Below are 27,290 nucleotides of genomic sequence, written 5' to 3'. Positions count from 1 at the left end.
AAAAATTAGATCACATTTCCCGTAAAGCTGGTGCATCTGTTTGTAATTCATGCAGTTCACATAACTGAAAGGGTAGAAAACCACATTTTTTTTCCATTATGCCATTCTCAGGCTTCACTAATTTACCATTGAAAATAACGCCAATTAATGAGTGTTCAAGTTGGTCTAATCAGTTTTCTGTAGGCTGACTTTCAGTGGGTACTTATGGTTCTTTAATTCCATATTTTATTCCTAAAATCTAGCTTGTAAATCAATGTACACTAAATAACATTTCACAATTTTTAAGATCATAACAATAATAAACAAAACAGCACTTTTTCCCATACTGAACTATATAGAAAACCCATCAAATAAATTTTCATCTTTGCAGAAACTGTGTTCTTACCTTCTTGACAAGAGATTTCAAGAAGACTAGCATGGTCATTTGAGGTTTCATTGCCTTGTTAAATCTTCTTTCACTTTGCAGGAGCTCAGTGACTTCCCTCTCTCGTTTCTGCAAAGATCCTTGTATCTTTTGAAGAATGGTATGTCCCTGCCAAAAATACTCCTTTTCCATTGACCATTCAGTCTTCTCTTCTTCATTAGCTGTCTGGGGGCAACAAAGATAAGTCTTATACACTAAGACAGGATCTAGATTTTCATTGTTTTCATGTGAAATTTTTAAGATTTTAATGAGCAAGGTAGAGCAAAAATGGAGAAAACAAAAGAAATATTGAATATGAAGGTCTGTATATATATATATATATTATAATTCAAAGAAGTGGATATTTAAAAGATTTTTGTGGCAAAGTTTTCTGCTATCAAATATTATAATGAGAACAGAACACTATCAGTGATTCCTGAACCAATGAATTGATTTCATTACTGTGATATTTTAGTCATTCATTAAAAATTTATCTTTCTCCAGCTATGTATATATTTGCACATGATTTTTGCTATCAGTTAGTCCCATGGTTTACTTCCACTTTTGCTATAGTCAGCCTGATTGCCTTTGAAATACCTGCAATAATCCCATAAACAACCAATAACATTTCCATTTTTGTGCTCACTTGTTCTGCTTTTAATAGCAAAACCTCCGACACATATGATTTTTCTCCTTCTGCCTTTTCAGATTTTGGCTGAAGAATTTTTATCTGGAAATTCATGAGGTCACGCAGTCTTTCCACATGAAGACTGATGTTGTGTAGTTCCTGCAAAGCTGCATTGAAAACAAGAGAAAACTAGGTAGGAACAAGTTAAGCATTTCTAATCTTCATTTTCCACAATACTGTTTATGCCAAATAATCTCCGTTTAGAAGTCAAGAATTTGTCATGAACTAATATTTTTTTAGTAATCAATAATTCATTTCAATTTATTAAAACTCAAAGAATTATAAAGGGGACATGTTTTATTGGGTTTTAAACTTCTAAAGGGAAGACTTAAAGTACTGAAATAAACCTAATGAGAAATGATGCTGACTGTAATAAGACAGTTGTGCTAAGGAGTTTGGATTCATGACAGACATTATTTGTAGCTTCAATATTCTTTTATTATTCCATCTGCACACACAGTATTGCAATGGAAGGGCGTATATTGACTTCAGTTGGCAAGGAGGAAAAAGCAAACAGGAAAGAAATCAAGAAACTACATCTGAAATACAAAACTCACTCAGTGCATGTTGGGTATAAAGATAATCTAGGTTTTTACACAAATTTTGTAGAATCCAGACCTGCAAAGCAAGAAAAGAAGATAGCAGGAAATCAGTGCTCTACCATTTTTCATTATATTTCCTTGGGGAGAATAGTCAACAACAGGAAATTAATGCTGTTGCCACTTACAGGTACAACATACACAAACGGGCTATTGAGCAGTAATTGGCTCTTACTTGAAAAGAAAATATTGAAATAAACCAGAGACTGCTCAGACTCCAGTGTTTTCACAAGCACCTGAACCAAGTTGTCCCACACTTATACTTTCTAAAACATTTGTCCATGTTACTGGAATAATAATAGAGACAAAACCGATAGATACTCCTGAAACAGCTGAATAACAAAAGCTTTTGGAAGAATTCCTAAGACAGCCCTGAAGAAAAGGTTGTGTGCATCAAATCTTACCAGCATTATTTGGCCTAATAAAAAGTATTCCTTCTTCCTACAAGCCTTAGAATATTGTATCCTCATCAGTTCTTTGTCTTTATTATTTCTGCTACATTTTCTTTGGATGTAATAATTAGGTCAATTGACTTGTAAAACCCACGATTTTTCATCAACGAGGCACAGTAGACATAAGTCGAAGTGTTTGAAAAGTAAAAAAACCCTTTAATTTTAAATACTGTTGCCATGCAAAACTGAAACAGAAGGTGGAGCCACATTGTTTGAAAAAGGAACTAAAAAACTTGCCTGAGATCTTCACTCAGAAATCCTACAGAAATCTGCATTCAGTTTCACAAATGCAAAAGAGAATCTGGCTCACAGACTCACTGCCCCCAGCACTCCCCACCACAAAGTTGGTTAGGATCTCCCTGAATATGGGTCTTGGATCACTATCATGAAAATTGGCTGTAACAAAGTGATGTTGATGATTTGCAAAATTGCAGAAAGACTTGACCATATAAAACAGAATAGAACACTAGGCAGAAAATAACAAATATGAGACCATGATCACAGATGCTGTCAATGAAAAATAAATTCTTTTTTTACATCTAAGAAGTCATCTCAAATCTTTGGTAAACTGAAGTCACATTATTACAGAAAAATTTGGAAAACCTGAGGAACTTTAGGTAGTTTTCTGTGGGAACTACCAAATGAGGTAGTATTGCTGCTATGTCAACCAGGTGAAATGCAGTATTGCAGTAGCTTAGATGATATGTTGATTTTTAATGCTAATTGCTAAATAAAAAAGAATGAATGTGCTGTACTGTGATCTAAGAAATCTTCAAAAAGACATGAAATGTGAAATGAGAGAAAAAATGACAGTCAAGTAGTTTTTAGTGGAAAGAATAATATAGTAAGACAAAAAGGCGTATGTCATCTTCATTGCTGTATAAAGGGCAAAAAACTAGATGGACTCCCTGAAAAAAAGAAGGCAAGTGCACAGCAATTCAGTCTTGGCTGATTCAGATGTAGATATCTAAAGGCAGACAGGCAGGCAAACAGCACACACTGGATGCGGTAATAAGAACACTACACCAAAAAGAAAACACAAACTTGCTTTGTTCACCTTTTCTTCTTCCCAGTTCTCTCTTTGTTGTTTCACTTGGTGAAGAAGATCTTCATTCTCTTGGATCAGTTGCCTATTTCTTTCTCTCAGGCTCTGAAGACATTAAAATAAGGCACAATTTTAATGCCATTTTTCAGAAAGGCCTAAAATTTGAGGTTTTTTTGTTCCATACATGCATTGAAAAGTCATAATATTTGGTCCAGGCTGCTAAGACCTGGAGATCTCACACAAATAATAATTAAAATTCCCATTTTGCTATAGCCACGTGACCACAGGTAGTCTGATTCTAAAGACCCTCTCTAAAGACTTAAACACTCTCAACTTTTTCCTGTAGCGGAACAGAACGAGGAACTGGATAAACTTTAATATCTGTTTCACCAGAAAAGCAGCACACATCATATATATTCTAGAATGAATTCAGATTTATTTGCATGAAAACAAAGCTATTTCCAAGTGCATAAGCACAGTTAGGCCAAGCTATGACAACTGGTTTGAAGGTATACTGAGCAAGGCTTTACTAATCTCCAGAAGGAGATAGACATAGTTTTGTATTGATTTCACAAACTGTGTGTCTTCATTTGACTGTTAGTCTAGAAGAAGAAAGCAACCTCTGTAAGTACCTGCCAGGCTTATCCCAATGTAAAAATTGTAATACTGGGTTACCTTAACTATATCTTCCCAATGTGTGTTGCTCTTGTTCATCAGTTCTTGGTAAGCTTCTAACTGGGATTTCAGACACCTCATTTTCTCTCCATAATGTTTCTTTATAGTAGTTATAATCTGCTCCTGTATTACAAAATATTATTGAGAAAATGAATAGTGATGAGAGCAGAAAGCCAGGCATGATTTAAGAAATAGTCTCCACAAGACCTAGTCTTTGATGCTCTTTATTCAATGTCTTTTATTTTCTGCAAACATTTCTTATTTATCACAGGAGGTTTGTACTTTCATTTGCTGCAGACTTTGAACAAAAATTACTGTTAAATTAATTTCTCTTTTATGTATCTTTCTGCAGAAGTAAAGCCCAAAGCCTTTCTGAGAGCAGACCAGAACAAAGTCATTCCAAGCACAGCTAAGCAATTTTAAAGAAATTAAACTTACCTCAGAAAACAAAAGCTTGAAGTAGCGTAAAAAAAAATACATACAGCAACAGAAATGAAAGAGGTTCTATGAAGAAAATCACTACAGTCCCTGTGTTTGCATCAGTGCCCTGTTATGCATCTGTGTTCTTCCTGATTCTCTTTCTCTCCCCTGAGTGATCTGGAGTCAGTTGAAAGTGTAAGATGGGACTGCCAGGATTACATTCCTACTGAAGCACAGAAATGGATTTACACAGGTATTACAATTCTTCTGCATTCCCTATGAAAGGGTATCTAGCCTTTGTACACTACATACAGGAAACCCTCAAGTTCAGTTGACAATCTGAAGAGTTTGTTCTCTTCCCCTTAGAGAGTCTAGAGGAATTTCCAAATCTCTTCTGTCTGTTCACCAAGAATAAACTTTAAATGTGTGGAAACATACACCTTCATAGGAATGAAGTGCCTTTATTACCATAAAGGCAATACAATTCAGCACCGTCCTTTACAATACAGTCATTCTTGAGGCATAGCCTATATAAATGCAAATGTTCTAACCATGGTGTCAGTAATGAAAAGAACGTGTAATTTAAGAGAAAATTCTAGTAACGAATAAAGTTTAGAAAAATCCCTGTCATTGTGCCAGGTAAAAAGTAAATTTAGACTTCACAAAGTTCTAAGATCAAATATATTTTAAGATACAATGACATTGTTTACAGACACTTAGAAGGGTAGGTGTATAGAGACGTAATTCTGAATGAAGTAGATTTTATCCTTCTGTATCATTTCAATGGTAAAAAACAACAGTGATAATGCTCCAGAATACTTACATGGTTTTCTTTCCTTATATTTTCTAGTTTTCTGATTATTTTCATGTGTTTGCTTTTCATTTGCTGCATGTCTTTTACAATCTGTAGAGGATGAAGGAAATTATCAACTCAGAGCACTAGCAACGCTAGTTATAATGAACCATCAAACACCTTTGAGGTACATTTCTCAAAATGACAGATACAGTGCAGCGAAGTATTTGATCTTAAAAACAGATAAAGGACTGCAGCCAAAGCTTTCAGGCTTCAATAACTAGAAAATATGTTATGCTATTGAACAAAAATCTGTAGATGACTTGAAATGGAATTTCTTTTCCGGTCCTAGTATGGAATCTCCACTTCTTCGTTTTTACTCTAGTGATCTAAATTGAATATTGAAGACACAGTCACTACAATTTTTCTAAAGTTTTTGAAAAAGCTTTAGTCTGTGAAGTTTATTGCTGGAAAAAAAGGGACACAATGGAGAAGATTGCATTTTTGCATTTAAGCATTAGGTAACAGACTGTAGAGGGTTTTTTACCTTGATGATATACAATGTAGCCAAATTGTAGGGAATATACAGCACTTCTTTGTTTGTACATTCCTTCAGCTCAGTTGCTTTGTGATCAGTATCAGAACAACCTCCGAATGTGGTAACATGATCTATTGCATAAAAAAGTTTGCTTTATCAACTAAAAGGCACAGCAGCTTCAGATGAACATTTAAATCTTTTTATTAGAGGCATCAAATATGGTTTTAAATCTTTGGGTTTCTTCTTGTTTTGGTGGTTTTTGATCTTTTTTCTGATAACGAATAAAATAGACTTTTGGGAGGAGAATTATAGCAATTCTTACTTATCAACTTTGATCTCTGGACACTATCACACGTATTTATGTAGTTTAACAATTACTTGTCCCTCACTACTCTGATATTTATTACTTTCATAAATTCATGTAATTACAATTAAAAAAGAAATCATGCAGAAACATGTTGCCTCTTAAGAAAACTAGCTTTTATCAGAGTTAAGAAGACACTTTAAATCCTTATAAAATTACAAGTTATTTGACAGACCTTGTTTATAACAGCGTATTATATAAATTCTAATCTTTTTTCTTAATTGTCCTTTTTGTTAAATAAAGACATAAAATTACTTCCCACCCCCCCTGAGATCTCTCTGGCTTAACACAGTAGCTGATTTCCTATTGGAAAATTACTTTGAGTATCATAATCCTCAAGCAAGTATCATAATTAACTAATGAGTATATAAGGTCAAAAAAGACTGATCTAATTACTTAGATACTTAGAATAGTGACTTGTATATATCTACACTTAGGAGCTTCATTTGAAAATCCAAGCTACACAACTGCATTCAATTAAACCTCACATACAAGAAAGAAAAAAAAAGAACAATCCTCCTAATTTTTTTAATGTATCACATGTTCCAGAAAGCAACAATAATACTTGATAGGTAAATATACCTTTTTTCTGAGTTCTGTTTTCACTCCATCCAATCAGGGAATTCAGAAATGACCACTTGTTTATATTCATTCCAAGCTTGTGCAACCATGAATTTCCCCCTCCATCTGTTAACAAAATTCAGGTCCTAAAATCTTCTTAAGGTCATTGAAATTTTTGCATCAATTCTCTTCAGACCAAAAGCTTTTTAAATTATTAAAAGAGTTACAAAAGTATGAAATTATAAAGTCACTGAGAGAGCTGCAAGCATAAGAAGGATTTAATATTTGCATAAGACTTGAATGGTTCCACCTGATCCTAAAAACAGAGAGGCAATCAATCTAAAGGCTATATTCTGGACTTGTTTCTCATTTTCTGTGAAAACGTTTTCAAAATGTATTCTGAAAAACTAAAAAATAAACTGGATTTTGCCCAATATCCTGGAAAACGTGTATGAGGGTGTGTGTGGGTGTGGGCGTGTGTGTATTGAGGGAGGGGCTGTATCGAATTGCTATGTGAGGTATGTCCCACCCTGGTTTATTTATGAGCACTCCGGATGCATAAAACACTCCTACTGAGAGAAAACAAAGCCACAACACTTTCAAGTGTTCTGGTGTGAAAGAGAAAACAGTGCCTGAAAGAAGTCTTCTAACTCTTTGAATTGGTCAAAACAATTATCAGAAATTCAGAATTTTTATCCACTGGAGAAATCCAAATGTATAGATACCTTTCCTGAGTTCCTAAAGCAATACTCATTTACTTACATAGTGCAATGATTTTATAAAACAAAATATCTGTCTCTTCACATTGCTTTTACTAGTATTGTAGAAGGATGCACTATTTTAAAACACAATCTGTCCAGCTACTAGATGGAGTCACCAGATCCTGTTCAGATACAGACAAAAAGTCTTGTTTTTCAAAATCCAGTTTTAATGATTTATAAAATACATAACTAAACAAATTCTGAATTCATTATTGTCATCACTATACATTACATACATGTATAAATATATCAGCTTTTGTTCTGTGAATTGTCATCAAAGAACACATATTACCTTCTGTATAGAACAGCTACTTCTTAAAAGACTTGACCTCTCACATCTACATCCTTTTGGTTCACATTTTGCTTTCTTTCTGCCACCTTGGAGACTCTTACTAGCCTTCCACTTCACATCATCTTACTTTAGGCAAAAGTAGCCACTAGTGTGTCATGCTTGCAGGCCAAGAGTGTAGTCTATCCTTCTCTCTAGGATAAAGATTAATTTCAAACCCTTAATGGAAATCAAGATATAGACTACATTTCCAACTAGAAAAAATGCATTACTACATCATCTACTGAAATGACTACAAAGTCTGTCTTCAAATTATACAGACCACTGGGAATAAATATATTTGAAACTCCTACGAGTTAATTCATGAATGCTAAAAATCAGTCTGCATGCCTTCTGTTTAACTTCGCATCTTGTAGAGCATGTCACTCTAAAAACTTCTGAACATACCTTTTTACATCACTCCTGTGAGTTAACCCTTACAGAACTCTTTGGTATGGCAGGGACAAGACATCTGTAACAGTTCTTTCTGTTTCTTTTCAATGCCATCATTCAGACTGCTCCAAAAAGGCACTCTGAGTACCACAGCTCCTTACAGTTTAATTCCTTTAGAATGTAAGGCTCCTCAAACCAGAGGTCTCTCTTTTCTTGGATTACAACTAGAATGAAAGCATCCAGTACAGACTAGGCAGCCACATTATTGCTTCTGAATAGTTTCAACTGTATTTTTTGACAGTTTTTAGAGAAGTTGCACACTTCATTTTAGAAGTTACAGATACAGAATATATAAAAATTAAGTTCTGTTCTGATGCCTTTAGTTTTAGCATGTACAAAGCCAATATGCATCCCTTGTACATGAGAAGTTTGATGATCACATCCATAAATTGAACCACAACAAGAACTCTCCTACTTAGTCTATACTGTCGCTCATCTGTATTCAAGCTATATTAGCACAGTGTACTATAATGGTTATGCAGCTCTGCTTCTGTGACACTAAAGTAACATCTTTTGTGGAAAACAGTGAAGTACAATCCCATTCTAAACATCTGAGGCATAAACTACTACTTACCCTCTTCAGGTGTGTCTTCCACTGTAACACTTTTAATCACACATGAAGGATGTTCCTGTATGTCCTCTGAATAATCAATAACGCTGCCCGGTAGAAGAGCAAATGAGTGAATGGTGGTCTGTGGTTTAGCTTCAGGATCAATTCTTGCTGAATCTTCAGAGGCTTGCCAGCCTGAAAGGTTAACTGTTTGCACCAATATTTCTGGATAAACAAGCAATATAATTGTTTTTAATAAGATACTAGACAAGAAAAATTGAGAGTCTTAAGAACAAATATCATGAAACAAGACCAGATTTGTAAGATCATACCCGAAAATGGAAACTGACAACCAGTTTAATCAAACCTGGGTGAGTTTCTTAAAAATTGATCAGAGCAAACTTTTAATTTTGGGTCTTTTCTTTCTGTCTGTTTTGAAATGTAACATTGTTTGGTGATTTAATCTTGGTTTGACTGTCAGATTTAGCTGAATAACAAGCACATCAAGGTCCATGAAATAAAATTACCAGAATTCTCCACCTATCCTGAATAAAACCTGCCAACTCTCCTGCAGCTTCCACCCAAAAGCACATCTCAAACACATAACTCTTCATGGTGTATATGGCACAGCCAGGAAGAAAATGAGTGCTTGATTTGGAACATGAAATACAAATGATAGGCTTTTTGGGAAGCAATCAGAGCCCATGTGCAGGAATTAAAATGTAGGTGACTATAAGTTCAGCAACAGAACACATATTATTACAGAATTTCCAGCTATCTGGCTAGGGGTCTCAGCATTGGTACTTGCTCACTTCCTCTCAACATTGCACAAAATGTCCTGAAACCTTTAAAAACTTGGCTTGTGTTCATTGAAAAGGCTTGTAAATTACACTTCCAGAAGTAACAGTGGTCATAAAGAATTATGATGATAGCAAAGTAAAAATGAACATAGACTGGTTGAAGTTGTGTATAGCTAATGAAGCTGACAATGTTTTCATATGGCAGATTGAAAAATGCAGCTCAGAAATGGAATATAACAAAGATCAAGATGCTTTAACTAATCCTTCACTCCCACCACCACCAGAGTTTTGAACTTTTTTTATGTTTTCCCCATCAGTTTGGTAAGTAACACTAGCCAAAGAAACAGCATAAGAGTATTTTCCTATATTTCTATACCAGCTTCTGCTGTGTTTTAACCCTGTCTGGCGGCTCAGCCCCACGCAGCTGCTTGTTCACTCCCTCACAGTGATGGGTGAGAAAATCAGGATAAAAGTGAGAAAACTCATGGGTTGAGTTAAAGAAAGTTTAGTAGGTAAAGCAAAGCTGTACATGCAAGCAAAACAAAATAAGGAATTAATTTGTTACTTCCCATTGGTAGGTCGATGTTTAGTCATCTACAGTAAAACAGGGCCCCATCATGTTAATTGTTACTTAAAAGACAAATGAATTAACTCCAAAAATCTTTTCTTCTTTCACTTTTCTCTAAACTATTATTATTGTGCTCATTATTGTATGGCATGTGACATTCCCTTGGATGCTGCTGTGATTTAGGAATAGTACTCCACAATTCAGTGCCCCCACTGAAACTCTCCCAAATCACATGCCACTCTCTCACTGCCCCTTCTCCTCCCTCTTTCTGCTGTGGTGGTATGGAGTTGAGAATTGGAGGCACAAAAGGTGAGTCATGGGTTGAGATAAGAACAATTTACTGAAAACAACAATGAAATAAGAAAGTGAACAGCAATAATGTTAAAAATATAAGTATTCAAAAGAGAGTGATTCACATGCAAAAATGCTCACTGTGGACCCCAACAGTAGGGGACAGCTCCCACATTTTCTTAATCAGATGGAACTGCTTCTCCCGGTAGGAGACAGAGTTCCTTTCTCCTGCCCCCAGCAATGATGTGGCCAGAATCAGGACAGACGGTTGGGGTCAACTCCTCGTGTACTGCCTGCTCACTAGTGGGGTAATGTGATGAGCAGAAAAGGCCTGGGAGCTGTGTAAGCACTGCTCAGTGCTAACACTGTGAGTTATCAGCAGTGTTTTGGTCTCAAATCCATAGTACCATAAAGGTTGCTATGAAGAAAATTAACTCTATCCCAGCCAAATCAGTGGAGCTTCCCAGTAGCCTGAAAGGTAGGTGATATTAGACTGGTAGGCGAGTGGAAATTCATTAAAGCTAGAAGGATAACAATGGTTTTCATCCAAGTTAAATGTGATAAGCATTTAAACCTATGCAGTAAGAAAGCAGAAATATAAAAACTCTGTGCAGAAAACAAACTGCTATAAGCTCTTGTGCTGAAGACAAGGTTTGATGAAGGGTACATACAAATACAATATTGTTTGATAGTTCTCACTATAACAGAGAGAGAGACTGAGAAACACTCTGACACACACAGAAGCACCATTGGAAGAGTGAATGAGGCTTCAGAGCTATATTTATGAACACATTTTAAGCTAAGATTAAAGATGAACAGTATAGCATTTACTGTAGTAAGACGCTTGTATCTGTAAAGAGAAAACCATAACCTGCTGGATTCTACTGTATTTGGGAAACAAACAAGGATTTTTCTCAGTCCCTTTTAATAAAAAATATTTTTTTTAATAAAAAATATTACACTATAAATTCCCCTAAGCTATCATCATCTTCATTTCTGTATATCAAATAACAGTGATTTAGAAAGAAAGGACTAAACCTAATAAGTTCTGATGATCTTTCATTCATACAATGTGACTGAGTCAGGAAGTCCTTCCTTTATGTCCAGGCTAACTGGTCTGCAGTCTAATGGAAGTAATTCCCAGAAAATGTAATCTTGTGATCAGAACTCAGTTTAAATGAAAAGTATTTTCACAATTTAAGAAGGCATCTAGTATGTTTCTTTCAGACTGTAAGATCTTCATTAAATAAATGTCTTTCTTTGTACTTGGAAAAAGCCTCACCACATAAGATAAATACAAAACCACAAAGTTCTACTGACAGTCACTCTACTCCAGTCTTTCCTTTGTAAACAGAGGATCCCACCAAAGCTTTTTTGAAATAAATATCTATGCCTGACTTTGGAGAGCAGGACTTTTGATGCTGAATGTTTCTAATGATCAGTGAGAAAATACCTCCTTCATCTAGATAGTAAAAGTGCAGACAGTAATCAGTAGCATCATATTAGAAGTAGTTTGGAGTTTTATTTAACCTGTAGTTATTTCTTTATTGTATTTTAGACATAGATTTGGGGTTTGACTAGATTTGGGGTTTGAAGTGAGGGTTTGGATCAATTCTACCCAGCATTATTTAGGATGTAAAAGGAGAGACTTTTAATTTGAGAAATGGAGGCAGATCCCTTGTAGGTACAACCTGAATAATTTCTTTTCTTTTAAAAAGACTTAATAGAATTCCCCATGGCCGGGGGTTTGGACTAGATGATCTTCACAGGTCCCTTCCAACCCAAGCACTTCTGTGATTTTGTGATTAATTTTCATGACACCCTCACTTCCAGGTATGGATCTCAATATGTTCTTTCTTTTCAACTTTAATTCCCTGATCAGAATCTTTCCATGTACAAGACTAATTTTGAAATGTAGAGGGTTATCATTTTTACATGAAAGTTTTAGTTTTCATATAAAGTGTTAGTTCCTCTAAAAAGATAGGAACTTTCTTAATGTGTTCCATTCTTGGAAATTACCATACAGCATTTTTGTCACTCATCCTCTCAAGTGTTAGCTGGTTTTTGTCCTGTGTGTACATACAACTGCTAAATGTCTAAAGAGAAACATAAAACATTCTCACATTCATAATCCTTACACTGAAGTCTTGAACAGAGAACATACTCAATAATCCTCACTATCTATCATCATTATGTAACCAGCTGTGTCAGGAGGGAAAGAGAACAACCACTGTCTGTGTCCACATCTCCAGTGTGATGGTTAAGGAACCTAGGTGACAGGCTGTGCAGAGAAAGATACCTGCTTGGTTGAGTTGAAATCTTAGTTTACACTTTAACACTGATGCCTGGGAAGTACAGAAGAATTTTCTTCTTTTTTGAAATAAAAGTTACAGTTTTAACAGGAACATTCTATCTTCCAATTTATAGCCCACTTGCTTTATAGCTAGGCTTCTCCTTCCTGGAATTTTATGCTGAAGAGTTAACAATACACTTCAGTTGCCATTGTAATGCATGCAGTAGTAAAGGAAATCTCTTAATGTTATTTCTGTGCTACTTCATGCCAATTCCAGTAAATTTCATTGTTCTAATATCTAGATGTATTGAGCACAAATTCTGAGATCCATCTTGTAGTGTTGTTACATCCCCATTTAGGTACTTTTTTGATATAGTGACTTCTATTTTACTCCTTGCACTACCATATACTGCTTTGTGACAGTGGGCTTTTTTCTTTTCAGAAAAGTGGCTACTAACAATCTTCAAAATGGACAGAAACAGAAGTATCTTCAAAATATTGCTTAAACAGGCAAACAAGATGGAAGAGGACCGTTTGTTTGGGGGGTGGTAGCTTATAGCTTTAATGTTTTATTTTCCCAGTGCCAGAGAATTTTTTTCCTAAAAAAATAAAGACTTCAAAGCATGCCATCATGGAAAAAACCATGATTCTATTATATTATTATTAAAATACTATTATAATTCATTCTAAGGACACATTTTCATGATACTTTAAAAGTATTTGTGTATTAGAATCTGCATTTTTAAGTGATAAAACAAAAAACAGAAAAAATGGCGTTGCACTGCACTCTCAATTTCCACTTTCCTCATAACTAATCCCGTCTGAAGATGGAGAAAAGACAAAGCAGATGTGCCAAGGTTTTTATCATTACATAAGAGAATGTTTCTGAGGATCTCAAAGGAAAGGCAACTGGTATGGCACTTGTTTTCTTTGCAGTCATGAAATATTACATATGTTTTTAATTCTTAGTAGTAACATCGTTGAAAGGTATAAATGCTGCTATTGTAGTTACACTATTATTCTACCAAAAGGAAAAGACAGTTTATGACAAGCAAGTTGTGCCTGCTTGTTCTTGCTAAAGAATGGAGGAATGGTATTTTTTAATACAGAACTGTGGTCAAGATTACACTTTTGGTACAGAATTTTAACTGTATATTGAGTAATAATTGGCTGTTCTGGCAAATTTTTCTTTTTCTTTTTTGCTAGGAGGAACTAGCCAGTAGTACTCAGCTATTGGAGAAAATATACATATTTAAACCTCAAACCCGCGTGTCCTGCAGAACTTCTAAAATAATAACAATAAGTCCAAATTAAAAACAAAAGAAAAATTGTACTCCTTTCATTATAAGAAAAGTATAAACTATATAATGCATATATGCACATAAATTCTTTATATTTAAAATATTTTTTTTAAACTATAAGGTCAAAATTGTTGTGACAACATTGACTGATATTCTGAAGAGGAGACCTCCAAGTGTTTCATTTCTTCCAGTAATCACTTCCTTTTGCAAGACAGAAGTGGTGTGGTGGCCCCATAATAGAAACATCTGAGCAACAGTCATAAGAACCTGCCTCAGGCCTCTGAATGTCTTGGTTTTTTGCAATTAGCTTCAGAAAATTTCATAGGCAGACCTATGCTGTATTGTAGTAAGAAAACTGGCTCATGGGTAAGGAACAGAGCATGGAAGAAATGCAGAAAGGTGTGTCATGGGGGTAAACTTTCCTTGTATGTGCTAATCCACTGAAGTATTAGCTAATATTCAACTTCCTAATGTCCAGTGGAATGAGAGTATAAACACTTACTTTTACTCTGCACATTTTGGAGCAGGTATCTCTTTGATGTTGATAACAATTTCTGTTCTAGGTTCATTCTGAACTCTATTATGCGCTTAACGTCCTCGTATCCCCACACAAGATTCTCATAAACTTATACTCTCCTTGTGGAGTTTCTGATTAAAATTTTGTCAGACAAAGCAGTTCTAGTTTTACAGTTTTTATATTCATTTCATTCTGGATCAGCTACCAGAACTATCTGATGCAGTAATGTAGTTCTTTCGTTGCATCTCATCTCTGAGATTCTTACACAGCTGACCTTGTTGAATCCTACAAAGTTTATGGGCAGTTATTTCTAGAGTTCTGAAATTTGCTAACCACAAAGCAAAGATGATTGTATTTTGAATTGATTACATTTACTGAATGCACTATCAGTTTGAGAGCTAAAAAAACTTATTGTTTTTCCCTTTCCTCATTTTTGGATGAGAAAAATAGAAGTGCTGCAAGCATGGTTTCTTTACTAGTATGTAATTAAGTTTAGTTTCATGAAGTTACAAAACAGCAATGCCCCAGAAAAATGTCTCCATTCTGGTTTTTGAAACAGTACAGCTTGTTAACAGAAGTATGACACCACCCTCTTTAAACTGTTTTGACCCTTACAGATCAGTCAGTTTTCTACAGTTGGAGTCACTGAATTGTTAGGTCTAAAACTAACCTTGTGGGAAGGTGGAGCCATGTGCTTAACAGGTGTGTTATTTTGGGGTTTAAAGCTACTGCAATATTACTACTGATATTCACAGAGATGGCAGGTTTGATTCTGTCCCGAAACTACCTAGGGATCCACCTAGGCTGGCTAGTTGTTGAAACAAGTTGAGCATTTAGTCACTGAAACAGGTATCATTTCTCATAGTGTCACAGTTTTCCGCTCAAACTGCCTGGTGACTGATAGCACACAATTGTCTGACCTTAACACGCAAAGATTTAGCTGACACATGAAAAGAAGCTCAGGGAGCTACAGTAGTTATAGGCTAAAGCCCTGTATGGAAATACAAGTTAAACAATTAGTCTTCAATTCTCAAAGATACTTGGTTTATCATAATATCAATATACCAGAAAGTGACATTCTAAGGTCGTGTCTGAAACTAGCTGTGGGAATGTCACAGCTAGAAACTCTTTCAAATGCTTTTTTCTCTTTCTCTTCCATCCCCTCATTGAAATATAAAAAGAGAATGGCTGAGAATTTGCTTGGAGATCTGGATTTAAACCAAGATAGAATAGATTATCTTCATTAAAAAGATAGTGTGGTGTCAGTAATGTTCCAAAAGTCAAATATGTGCTGTTGGCTCAGCCACACTACCTCTAGTCCAAGGTACGAGAGACCTCCCACTTTTGTGGCCTATCAGAGGTTTCCAGTCTGGTCTCAGGTGGTGCTCTCAGCTGCACATATGGTATACTTGCAATTAGAACAATCAGGCACTACAGTTTAGCTGCTCAAAGGAGTGATTCAGACCATCATTTAAGTGGGAGAGCTTGACATGTTCTTCTCAGGCTGTGTGTCAAGGGGTTTTATATTATTGTTTAAAAAGTTTGGTGTATAAATAATAAAACCACACACCTCCATTATAGTGGTGTCATATGCCTTCCAATAGTTTTCTAACAATTTGGTGTGCGGAAATCTTTTCAAACAAAAAAGCCTGATGTTAACTGTTTTGCTTTGGCTTTTAGCAGCAGGAGAAACAGAATTACACTTCTTCCAGGATGAGGATTGTGATGACAAGGGAATATTTTCTTCAGAATAGGAATACTAGTCTAAGTATTAGTGTACAGTAAATTCTAATTCTCAATACTTTAATTTTAACTGCAATACCAATATTGTATGCTAAGTGGATCCTATAAGATGCAGGGAAACAACTAAAACAGTCCTGTGCTTCAAAATCATATTGAGCTTTCCTTGGCTTCTCATTACTCTTAGAGCCAACCTAGACTAGCTCTGATAGTGGGCTTCTGAGTATTTCTGTAAATCAGTCACATATGTAATTCATTCAAATTGCAAATTTTGCAAGCATGCTACATATCTGGGAACTTCTGAAACACAAGGCACAGCTTATTGTACTGAGAGGTTCTACAGACATCAAAGAAAAGATGCAGTAAAGGGGTGGAGAAACAAGTTAGGTTTGTATGATATCTTTCCTTAACTCCGGAAATACAGTATTTAAATCAATAATGTACTCAGTTAAATATTTGTGGATCTCACTATATGAGTATTATAAACTCCACACAGATTAATTTTTCTATGTAATAAAAAGGCATTTCAAGAGTATGGCAGAAAAATATAGAAAGCAAAGAATATCTTTGTTCTATTTCTCGTTAATAGCATTTAACATTGTGTGTTTGTTGTATCAATCATTGTACAGCAAGGTACAGAACACTGCAGTTTTCATCAACATGGCAAAATAGTGGAGTGACTTTTAGCATTTACATCAATTTCTCATAACTTGCCAGGGCAGGAATTTGTTGAAATTTATGATTTCTGAGGAGCAGTAAGAGTGAATTAACCTAGTACTTGGTCTCAGCCCCACCCCTGTATTGTGACTAATACCCACTCATTTTCAGGGAGCTTCCAGTATCTCACTAAAGGTTGTCTGCAATGACAGAAGAATATCTACAAAATACATAACAAATGTACTTTTAATAACTTAGTATAGAGAGGCTGTTGGAGACTAAGCTTCTTCATTGTTCCTGGTTACAGCACTATCAATGCATAGTCTCTCTGCTATTCAATATTACCCATAGTGCAAGTGAATGCACTAGGCTTTCTTATGAAAACATCAGTGGACTGAATGGAGCCTGTCCCACCCTATGTGCTCTGACGCAAGACAAGGAACGGCAGAGTAAGAGAGGATTGGCAGGATTTCATGGGAGTATCCTTAAAGCATGGTTCATTAGAACAGCCCAAATGAAAGAGAAGACAGTTGCTTCTGTGTCTTGGGCAGATGGACAGTGTTCCCTTCTTCATTAATGGAGCGTGAAACTTGATGTGGATAAAGAATAACTGTTCACGCAACATCCTAAACAAACAGGTGTTGACAACCAAGACCACATTGTTACTCTTTGTTTCTTACAGAAAAGTGGAAATTATCATTTTTTATTGCTGGTGCTGCTGATTGCTCAGAGAAATAGGAAAGTAGAGATGTAGTTGCAATATTCAGTGTAGCTGAGTGGTTGGAATGTGGGCCTTCTGGGGCCTGTCTCTTGCTTGTGGATTGGATAGTAGCTTCCTCTGCTATTTACCCACTCTCTGAATGGTTTTAGAAGTCTGGTCCTTCCTCACTGGTGCTGTGTCACATTGATATCAGCTGGCATGAGGATTCATATGGTAATATCTTTTATAACTCCATCTCATCACCTGAAAGTAACTTAACAATGAACTCAAAAGATGTGTTAAAGGTAGATATTTGTTTACATTACTACAAGCTACAATTCAGTTTTTTTACAAATGGAAATGAATTATGCAAACATTTTCCTTTTACTCAGCCTGGTCAAACTACATTTTTATCTCTAACTTTCTCAGGTTACACTGCCGTAAGCAACAACCTTGCCCAACAGAGGTAGGTATTGCCTAACAGAGCTGTCACTCAAAGGTGTTGCTTAACTTGTTATTCCTCATTCTGGTGTGAAGGAAGGTTAAACAGTCAGTCAGTCAGGTTAGGTACACTAATATAGTATATTAGCAAGACGAAGAGAATATATAGAAGCTATCAACTGCTAAATTGCCAATATGGAACAAAACGCCAATGTCAACATTCCAGCTTGCTACCACAGACAGCAAAGCTTTTTCATGCTATATTTTGTTTATCTTACCACTTTCCTCTTAAAAATGAAAATAAAGACATGTATTTCCTACTATAAGCCACAGAAATGCTGGAGAAAAATGTAAGAATCTATATTTAATTTTCCTTGGAAAATTATGTGCGTTTGTATGTATATTGACAGACACAGCTATTCCATTTGTATTGGCTAGACCTGAGATTCCATGGTATTCCCAATCTTTCCTCATTCATTAGTCAGATGCCTGAGAATACAGACAGACCACAATGCCCCTCTAATGGAGTGCTATTCATCTCTAAGTCAGATATGACAATTTAATGTTAATATTTATTATTGCATTTAAATTTTAAGCATAATTCTCGAGAAGTATATTTGACATCTAAGAAAAAATTACTTTTACAAATATGTGTGGGGAGGCCTCAAATAGGTTCATTATTATTACGTAAGAGAAGACTATTCCCTCATGATCCATGGGCAGGATCTGCAGGTTGCATAGAAAAAGACAGAAATGTTCCTTATCTTTCTCTCACACCTCTTTTTAGCAGCCTGCTCCCTAAGGTGGGACAAAGCAAACCATCTTGCTTTTTTATTATAGGCTTTGCATGACTGTTCATTTATTCTTTGATTAAACACCCTTGAAAAGCAGTCATAGAATCTGGCCTTCTGCTTTCACTTATCTTAACCCCTAAGTACAATAAAAATCTCAAACTATAAATGACTGTAGATGCTGAATATTTTAATTTTTGAGACCCTAACCTTGGCTGGCTGCCAGCCCTCAAATATTGCCACATCATGATAGGCATAAGAAACAAAAAAGTCTAAACACCTACAATAGTATTTTATATTCTATATAACAAAAATGCTTTTAAGAGTACAGGTGCAATTTAAAGACAATTTTCAGATGTCAAAGGTAGGATACATGCTATTTCTGTGGACGATCTAAGAGGAAACCCACAATTTTTTTAATTTTTTTGTGGCATAATGATCTCTTCTTTGAGGCAAAATCCTCTGGCAAATTTATTTGTCTTGCAAGTTTGGGACTTTTTTCAGCAAACAGGAGTTAAGATTTCAGGGAAGTAATAAGTAGCAGGGACATGAGAATTTGAGCAAAGGTCTGAGTTTTCAAAAAGATGTTCCTAAATAGAACAATCTAATTAGGAACAAAGATGTTCCTAAATAGAAAAGAAAGTAGGACTTGCTTATCCCATTTTTAGTCATTTATTAGTTAGAATAGTTAATGTTTAAAGTCCAGCTGAAACTCCCTCCCCTTTAGTGTAAGTTCATTGCTTCCGGCACCTAAATTGATGACTTGTGAAGATTTCTGAACTCAGTCTCCTGAGAAAGAACTCAAGGTTCTAGACCACCAAACTTTTTAGTCTTTCACCAGAAGCCACATTCATCAGCCCTTTGATCATTCTCCTGTACAATCTCTCTTGTTCATCTTCTAATATTGTATTTCTTGAAATGACAAGAGTGTCATGCCCGAAATACTTATTAACTTGTTGATCTGTGGAAACTCAATCCTGTTTTTCTGAAAACTCACAAACTTTTTGTAAAACCTACAGTGACTTCACTTAGAAGGCCTTAATTTGTCACACTTTTCTAAAAGTTTATGAAAACAGGTACATAATTTTCCAACTGGTCCCTAGCATTTGGACACACATTTTCCTAGGTTAGCAAGATAGCTTTTGAAAAATAATTAGTTGTATTTAAAACTATACTCATTCATTTGTGGTTATCTTTCTGCTATGTAAACAGCCTAGGTCTCTTAATATGTCTTTCATATCTGTGGGTTCTTTTTTTTTTAATTTTTTTACACCTGAGAAGCTGAAAACAGAGGGTTTTCCTCTTTACACTTTTCACTCAGTTTATTTAATATAATAGTGGCCTGGCTCCACCCTTTCACTCTCAACAACTATATACCACAAGGTAACATATATGAACTTTGTTTTTTTAAACTAAACAAATATTATATCCTAAAAAATTACCTTCATCCATGGTAATCAGTCTGTTTCTCAGGGCCAGTGTTTTCACAGAGATGAGATTAACTTCTGGTATTTTCTGAAAGCCTCCCACACTGTGTACATAAATATTTAACCTGCAAAAAATGCAAGAGCTTCATTAGGCAACAAGACACCTGTAAAAAGTAAAATGAGAGACATAGATCAAGTTTCTTCTCGCTGATTCCTAGGGTGGGAAATGTTGGTTTTACCAACAGATTAGAATTTAATAAATGAAACCAAATGCTGTAGAAAGCGTAACTATAACTGAAAAAAAAAATACAGGCTGATGTTATATATCTGAAACCAAAAATATCCACAGGAGTTATTTTAGAAGTGTTTCATTAGAATATTTTACAAACCTCCACTCTTCCCCATTTCAGCAGAAACAATGTGAAATAGTATTCTGTTACATTTCCAGTAGTGATGAAACTGGTAAAGATGCAAGTGGTGTTTTATGCAATTTCAGCCTTAATTTCAAACGAACTGAGTTACTACATGGTTCCAGATGAAACTGTTACCACATTAGAGCAAAGTTTGCCCTGCTTTTTATGATTGCTTCACATACGTGTATGGCCATTTTCCTTCTTTCATAATTAAAGGTAAAACCCCTACTCTTTTATCATTGCCAATACCATTGTGCTGTGACTGGCCTCAGCTGAGATAGGCAGATTATTTTGATCTGCAAATCAAATATGCTGTTCTCTCGGAATAACTCCAGACACAAAACTTCTGATATATTCCTATATTATTATGAACAATACAGCAGCAGAAACTGGGAGAAGCAAGTATTATTCCACAGTTGCAAAAGCAAATACAGAATGAAGTGTTCGCAGGCTGGTGTGATCCACCCTCGGCAGGTGAGAACAGTGGTTCAGGATTTCTACCTCACAGCAATTGTTCTGCACTCCACCCTTATGTCAAAAAGGATTAAAAACAGGAACTTGCCTTTAGATTGTAGTCCAAAAGGAAGGCTTTTGGTATCACTAACTCAACAAGCAGTTTTGCTGTGGGTTTATAGGAAGCAGCTTCATTGTGAATCTTTGTACAAAGAATTGACAACTAATTTAATTTTGAAGACTATTTTCTCTAGTATGCTATTTTGAATATGTTATAGCTTCACTGGGAGGCAAAGAATACAGCATGATACGAGACCTAGATAAAAGGCTTCTCTGAGAGAGTACTTTTCTTATAAAAAAGGAACCCTTTTGTGATTTTTCTTCTTATGATAACAAAAATATAAAGGGGTGCTTTTTTCTTACCCCATCCTTTCCTCTTACCACATCAGTAAAAAAAGAATAAGGAATAGAAAAGGAGAAAAAGAAATGGGAAAAATCAACCATCTTAACAACTGAGGGTGGTGGATTTTAAATATTCACAACCTTTTATTTTATAGGTTATGTATTTATTTTGACAGGTGATGTATCCAAATCTTTTTACAGTAATAAAATTATATATGACATATGATTAGCGCTACAACTGTTGCTAAAAGAAGAAACTGGCAAAACAAAAAAAATTACTGGACTTCAAGTTGTATTTAAATAAGATATTTTAGGTTCCTACTTCAATTTTTTAATATTCACTGTAATGTTTACTGCTTTGTTTGATCTTTTAAGGAATGTGTAGTAGTCCTAGTCTTGAACTATAATGTGACTATGCTAGCTATTAAACAAACATAATAAAACAGATTAGTAGTGCTACATATGTCTTAAGGCTGTTTCTTTCAGTACTTTTGTTCTGATTGGTATTCTTGCTAATTTTACACTAAGAAGAATCCCTACCCGACAAACCTTCTTTACATTTTTACATAAAACACCCTTCACAAAAAACCTATAGTAATCAGTTACACTTAATGCCTTTTTTAAAAATGAACATCATTGGGACTCACTATTCCATTCTTGTCTCTGGTATTTTCTCATCCATAATACTTCATGCATAATTATGTGAAGATAAATCTCATGTTCCTCTTTGTGTATTCCCATTTACTTTGATTCTCTTTAGAACCTTGTAGCAGCTCCAGAGAGAGATAATTTATTGTAGTATAGAATTGGGCCACATTTTAAATGTCACATCTGCACCTTTCTCTGAGGAAATGAAGATGCAAATCCCAGCTCTGAGTTTTGTATCTTTAGGCAGTTCTATAATGGGACAAATTACAACAAATACAAACATGCCCTTAAGTTTCTTCTCTTTGAAACAGTAACAAGCTTAAACTCTTTAAAATTTCTCATTAATAACTGTGGCTTGCACTATGCCACCCACCGTGTCCTGGTGGTATTTCTTCCCAAACAGCGACAGTCTTGGGACAATCCAACCTAGGGTAAAACTGAAACAAAAGAATAGTTTTCTGAGTTTTTAGCTGGAAATGTAACAAGGAATTCCTATTCAACATTGCAATACAGAAATCAGTAGGAAATCTCCCGGATATAAATTATATTACTGAATGTCAACAACAAAATTATATTTAAATTGAGGAAAAAAACATATAAAATGGAGAAGGCAAAAAAAAGTACATTTTCAAAAGGAATACTGCAGTTTAGATATTTCGCTATGGGTATTTTGTTTTTGTGAAGGTTTGAGGTAAAAGCACATGAAGAGTTTCATTTTTTTCTGAGATGAAACTGTTCTAATGTTCCGTAGAAGTAGATCAGTTTTGCAATCACTGACTAACTGAGAATTAGTTCTGTCTCCTAATTTTGGCAGGTAAGCTGTTGAGTGAAATAGTAACAGTCAAGCTGTCTCAAACAAATTTTCCTAAGCACAAAACCCCCCTATTGTTAATGGAAACAAGGTATTACAAGAGCAAATGGAATGTACAGTTTCCTCAATTTTTTATGACTGTTCTTACCACACCCTGAATATAGACAATGAGCAAAACATGATTTACTATTATTCACTTATTATGTGATTCCTGTTTCTGCATGGTAATGGGACCCAAGACAGGGCTGTGCCACTCCGAACAAATATCAGCTTGACTGAAGGGACTCTGAAGCTTCCGAGTATGATACTTGCTCCTCATTGTAAATAAGGAATAAGATATGGATTATTGTTTAACCTGGGCATTTTTTGTCAATCAATCTGCTCACTGGTATAATTCAACATACAGAAACAACCAAAACAGCACAGTTTGCTAAGGAGATATTTGTAAATATATTCATATATTTATAATATTTATTTATAATCTTATTAATTTTCTTTAAAAGAAAAAGAGACACACAAGAAATGGCAGTAGATGTAAAGCTACTTTGAAGGATCTAAGCAATGTAAGAATGTCAAATAAACTGGGAAATCCTAGATGGCTAAATTTAACCTCCATATTGCAATGGCACAGGTGATTCATCTGCTGATTAACTTTTTGCTGGTTAGTGCTGTCTCTTCTTCCTTTGAAGTTACGACAACATAATTCTGGAACAGGGTTCAGTCTCTTGTAAATCACAGAACTGCTCATCCTGCTTCTTGGTCTCAGTGGAAGACACTGCCCAGTTCCACTCGTCCTAAGACAAGTTGTGACACATCAGCACCTCTCCTGGGTTTACTATTTGGTTGGGGTTTTTGTTCTTGTTTTTTGTTTTGTTTTGTAGCTGTTGTTTTGGTTTTGTTGTTTTGGTCGGTTGGTTGGTTGGTTTTGATTGGAGGTTTTTTGTTTGGTGTCGGGTTTTTTGGTTTGGTTTGGTTTTTGTTTCTGTGGTTTTTTTATTTTTTTTTTCCATCAAGACTTTTCTCTGTCAAGGGCACTGACCTTTCCACAGCATTAATAATACAGTTCAGTTGTTTAAAGAAGCACTCTGTCATTCGTGTTCCCTTCCCTTGCATGTCACTTCTGTTACTATTTACACTTTCTGATCAGCATTACACACTTCACAGACAATAAAAATCTTATGCATTCCGAATTTGTCTTGTAACCTTAGTACTTTCAGCTGAATGTGCACTAAGTTATCTCTTCCACAGTAATTTACTATTTTTGTCGCAGCTGTATCATCATACAGGTCTGTTTTGCTCTACGGCAATTTGGAGGAAGATTTGTGTAACCAGGGTTTGTTTGCAAAGTTTTTTCCTAGAGGCTTCCTAGCAGGTACAGATTTTCCACATACAAATTACTTTGGCACACAACCATAGCGGAGTCAGGGTTTATGACTGGAAGGCAGGCTGACAAGTTCAAAAGCTTCTGGAAGTGTTTCTCAGTTTGTGCCTGTAAGACTCTGGGCTCCAAGCTACAAGTTCACCAAAGGGGGTTTATTTAAAAAATATACAAGGCTCCAAAAATTTGCCCACCAAATTTGTTAGAAGAGACTTCAGTTCCTTTAAAACCTTAAAAGAGAGTGTAAAGGAGAAATGTTGCACACGTTTTTTCTGGAGGTACTTTTACTGACAAACTTTAGAAAATAAGGGAACTTAGCAAAAGTTTAAAGAGCAATATTCAACCAAAATAAAACATCCCACAAAGCATTGACTTAGCACGTTCTAACCCATTCAACTCAGTGAAATCCAACAAATCAAGCTTTAAGTTACCCAAAATACTAAGAGAGGAGATTAGGAGAAGAACAGGTAAAGAAAGAGAGAGAGAGAAAGAGAATTATAATTACCACCCCTAGATCCAGCATATCTATCTATCAGGAGTCCAGAAACATGGTGGGGTCCAAACAACATGGAGAGCACATGTTGCTGGTTTTATTTGCTCTGTCCTCCCCTGTGCTCACACCACCCCACCCCTAGGTGGGATTTCCAGCCCACTGGCCATTCTGGAGCTCTGGGTCAGGGTGAGAGGCAGTGCTCCTGGTGTGTCCACCAGTGTGGAGCTGGGTTAGGGGCTCCAGGGTGTGAGGGGCAGTACTCCCAGGCTGCCCAAAGAGACTCCAAGGGTTTGGGTTATGGGACAGGGCATCATCTCATTTTCGTGAAATTCGACCTGTCCTTCCCCCTCCATGCACACTCACTTGAGTTGGCCTGAGCCAATAATTAATATAATAATCCAGTGGCTCACAGCATCCCTAAGATGAATTTCTGGCTCCACTAAAATGAGAATTTGATCTCATTTAAACTGAATGGGATTTCTAATTCCCAAAATGGTTACCTTGGCATGATTTTACATGCAGCTGTTCTGCCTGTTTATAGTAGGGTATAGGCTATTTTTATTTCTCTATGTAGGGGGCTGTTCACTAATGTTTTGTGTCTTCTGGACAGCCAACCTTTGTTTCACCATGAGACTCAGAGTATCCCTTTAACCTTCTAAAAATCTCTGGAGCTACAGAATAGGTATTTATTGCAACTAAGTGAGCAGTAAGTAGTAGACCTAATTACAGAAGTAGGTGTATGTTTGATTATTGCATGGAATTCCTGTTGCCTGGGAATTTTTGCCAATTCAGTATTTCATGAGGCAAGAACAAAATGCTGGCAAATCTATTATGAAGACAGAGGTCTTAAATATTCTGTGCATTGCAAAAGCAAATTCAGCTAATCCTAGCTAGAAATTTTCTCAAAAATATTTATTAATTATTTTGAATCAGCATCAAGACACAAAAGCATTTTGTCCAATTTTTTCCCTATTTACAAGCTTGCAAAGAGGTCCACAGCTGAAACATGATCTGGTTGGTAAATAACACACTAATGAAAATAAAGCCTTTAACAGAGAAGCCATAAAAGATATTACACAATTTTGATTGTGTCTTATTGTGTCCAATGAATGTATTTTGGTTTTTTAAGCATGAAACTAGAAAAGTTCTGTGTCTAGATTTGAGGCTCTATGTCATCCATCCCATAGTATATTGGATCACAGGGATACCAATAACTACAACTCGACCCTAGATGGACTGACTAGAACCATGTATACTAGGTGCAAATGAAGACAGTGTAGCTGTTCTCACTGAATTTGAAATCTAATCTGCTGTAATGTCAAAGGAATAGATGAAGGTCTGAGGAGGCACTGTAACTCAACATGCAGGAAAGATATTTTTCTGAATAATGTAACTGAGATATGTTTCTTAAAACAGGGTTTATATAGGAATTGGCAAATATATATCAGTAAGAGTACTGTGTTCTTTCTGGAATGTCTTCTTTGAACTATTACTGTCTTGGGTAAAACTGTTGTAACTTATACACAGTCTTAGATCTGTATCACCTATATCACTTCTCTGTTGCTTGAAACTTGAGTACAGCTGCTACATTGCAAGTCCTGGCTGCCTAAGGAAATGGAGTAATGTTTCTCCGTAGTTTTTTAAGATGTGGATAAAAGTACTGAAGATAATTGAAGTCACAGGGTGCAAGAGATGAAAGGCACAGATTCCAGGTGGCTCTGGCTTGATATCAGATGGCTCAAAATGGATAACTATCCTGGTGTGAAACAGGCAGAGCTCTGATTTACGACTTATTGCCTGACAGTACTCTCAGGAGCTCTTTCAGGATAAAGCTATTTCATAACAATGTGATTTGTTAGCATCAATTTTAACTTAAAGTTTATCTCATATGTAATCTGAAGGTCATTTGTAAACTGGAGCTTTTGGCTGAGTGTAGGTAGAATGGTCATCTCCCCAGTTCCCTCAGATTTAAGTCTTCTTTAAGGCAATTTGGATAGAATAAACACAGAGCTACAACAGGGTTGGCAGCAGCCTCTGAAATAGATTTAATGGCTGCTGATGTTTCTCTCAAACTCCAAGAAAATTTCTGACTCAATGTACTATTATTTTGTGTAGGCTTGGGGAAATTCTGTCTCCCCACTTGAGCTGTTATCACTAGCCTCAAAAGAAATATTTAGCATGGCCATATCTGACAGTTTACAAAAAGGAACCTTTATTTTTTGTCTCATATGAGAAATTTGAACACTATGACAGTGTCTGCATGCTTTGCCACTTCTGAATAACTAATGCCAGGTCAACAATACACAGACTGTTACAGCTTTATGAAGCAAATGATGGAGTAACAGTTAAAAACATAAGAATAAACAATTGTTAAGAGTTCCATCCAATTAAATTGCATTTTTTAAGTGTCAGCATTTTACACAATAAGGCACTCTAGCACAGATGGTGACTCAGTCCAGCTCCAGGAAGATGATGAATCAACATCTGCCCGCCCATTAAGAAGGAGGAAAAGCAAATGCAAACAGCTTTCGCAATG

General features: G+C 35.7%; 1 protein-coding gene across 1 annotated transcript; it reads right to left on the bottom strand.

Moving 5' to 3' along the window:
- Positions 1-800: 800 nt before the first annotated feature.
- LOC108493623 lies at positions 801-20,232 on the bottom strand. Its single transcript, XM_017807228.1, has 9 exons — positions 20,172-20,232; positions 8,655-8,855; positions 6,560-6,664; positions 5,623-5,744; positions 5,106-5,186; positions 3,863-3,985; positions 3,200-3,292; positions 1,649-1,709; positions 801-1,198 (listed from the first exon to the last, which is right to left on the bottom strand). The coding sequence occupies exons 1-9, from the start codon at positions 20,179-20,181 to the stop codon at positions 939-941; spliced, it is 1,056 nt and encodes a 351-aa protein (XP_017662717.1). The 5' UTR covers positions 20,182-20,232; the 3' UTR covers positions 801-938.
- Positions 20,233-27,290: the final 7,058 nt, after the last annotated feature.

Source organism: Lepidothrix coronata, unplaced genomic scaffold, assembly GCF_001604755.1.
Source record: "Lepidothrix coronata isolate B3197 unplaced genomic scaffold, Lepidothrix_coronata-1.0 Scaffold18, whole genome shotgun sequence".
Lineage (NCBI taxonomy): Eukaryota > Metazoa > Chordata > Aves > Passeriformes > Pipridae > Lepidothrix > Lepidothrix coronata.
This window is presented reverse-complemented; position numbering and strand designations above follow the sequence as displayed.

What these genes read in the sequence shown, in the direction of transcription:
- LOC108493623 (XM_017807228.1), bottom strand. An exon ending in GGAAGACACACCTGAAGAGG is followed by an intron (nt 6,665 to 8,654) that starts GTAAGTAGTAGT and finishes TTTTGTTAACAG; the next exon opens with ATGGAGGGGGAAATTCATGG. An exon ending in TTATACCCAACATGCACTGA is followed by an intron (nt 1,199 to 1,648) that starts GTGAGTTTTGTA and finishes TTTTCAATGCAG; the next exon opens with CTTTGCAGGAACTACACAAC.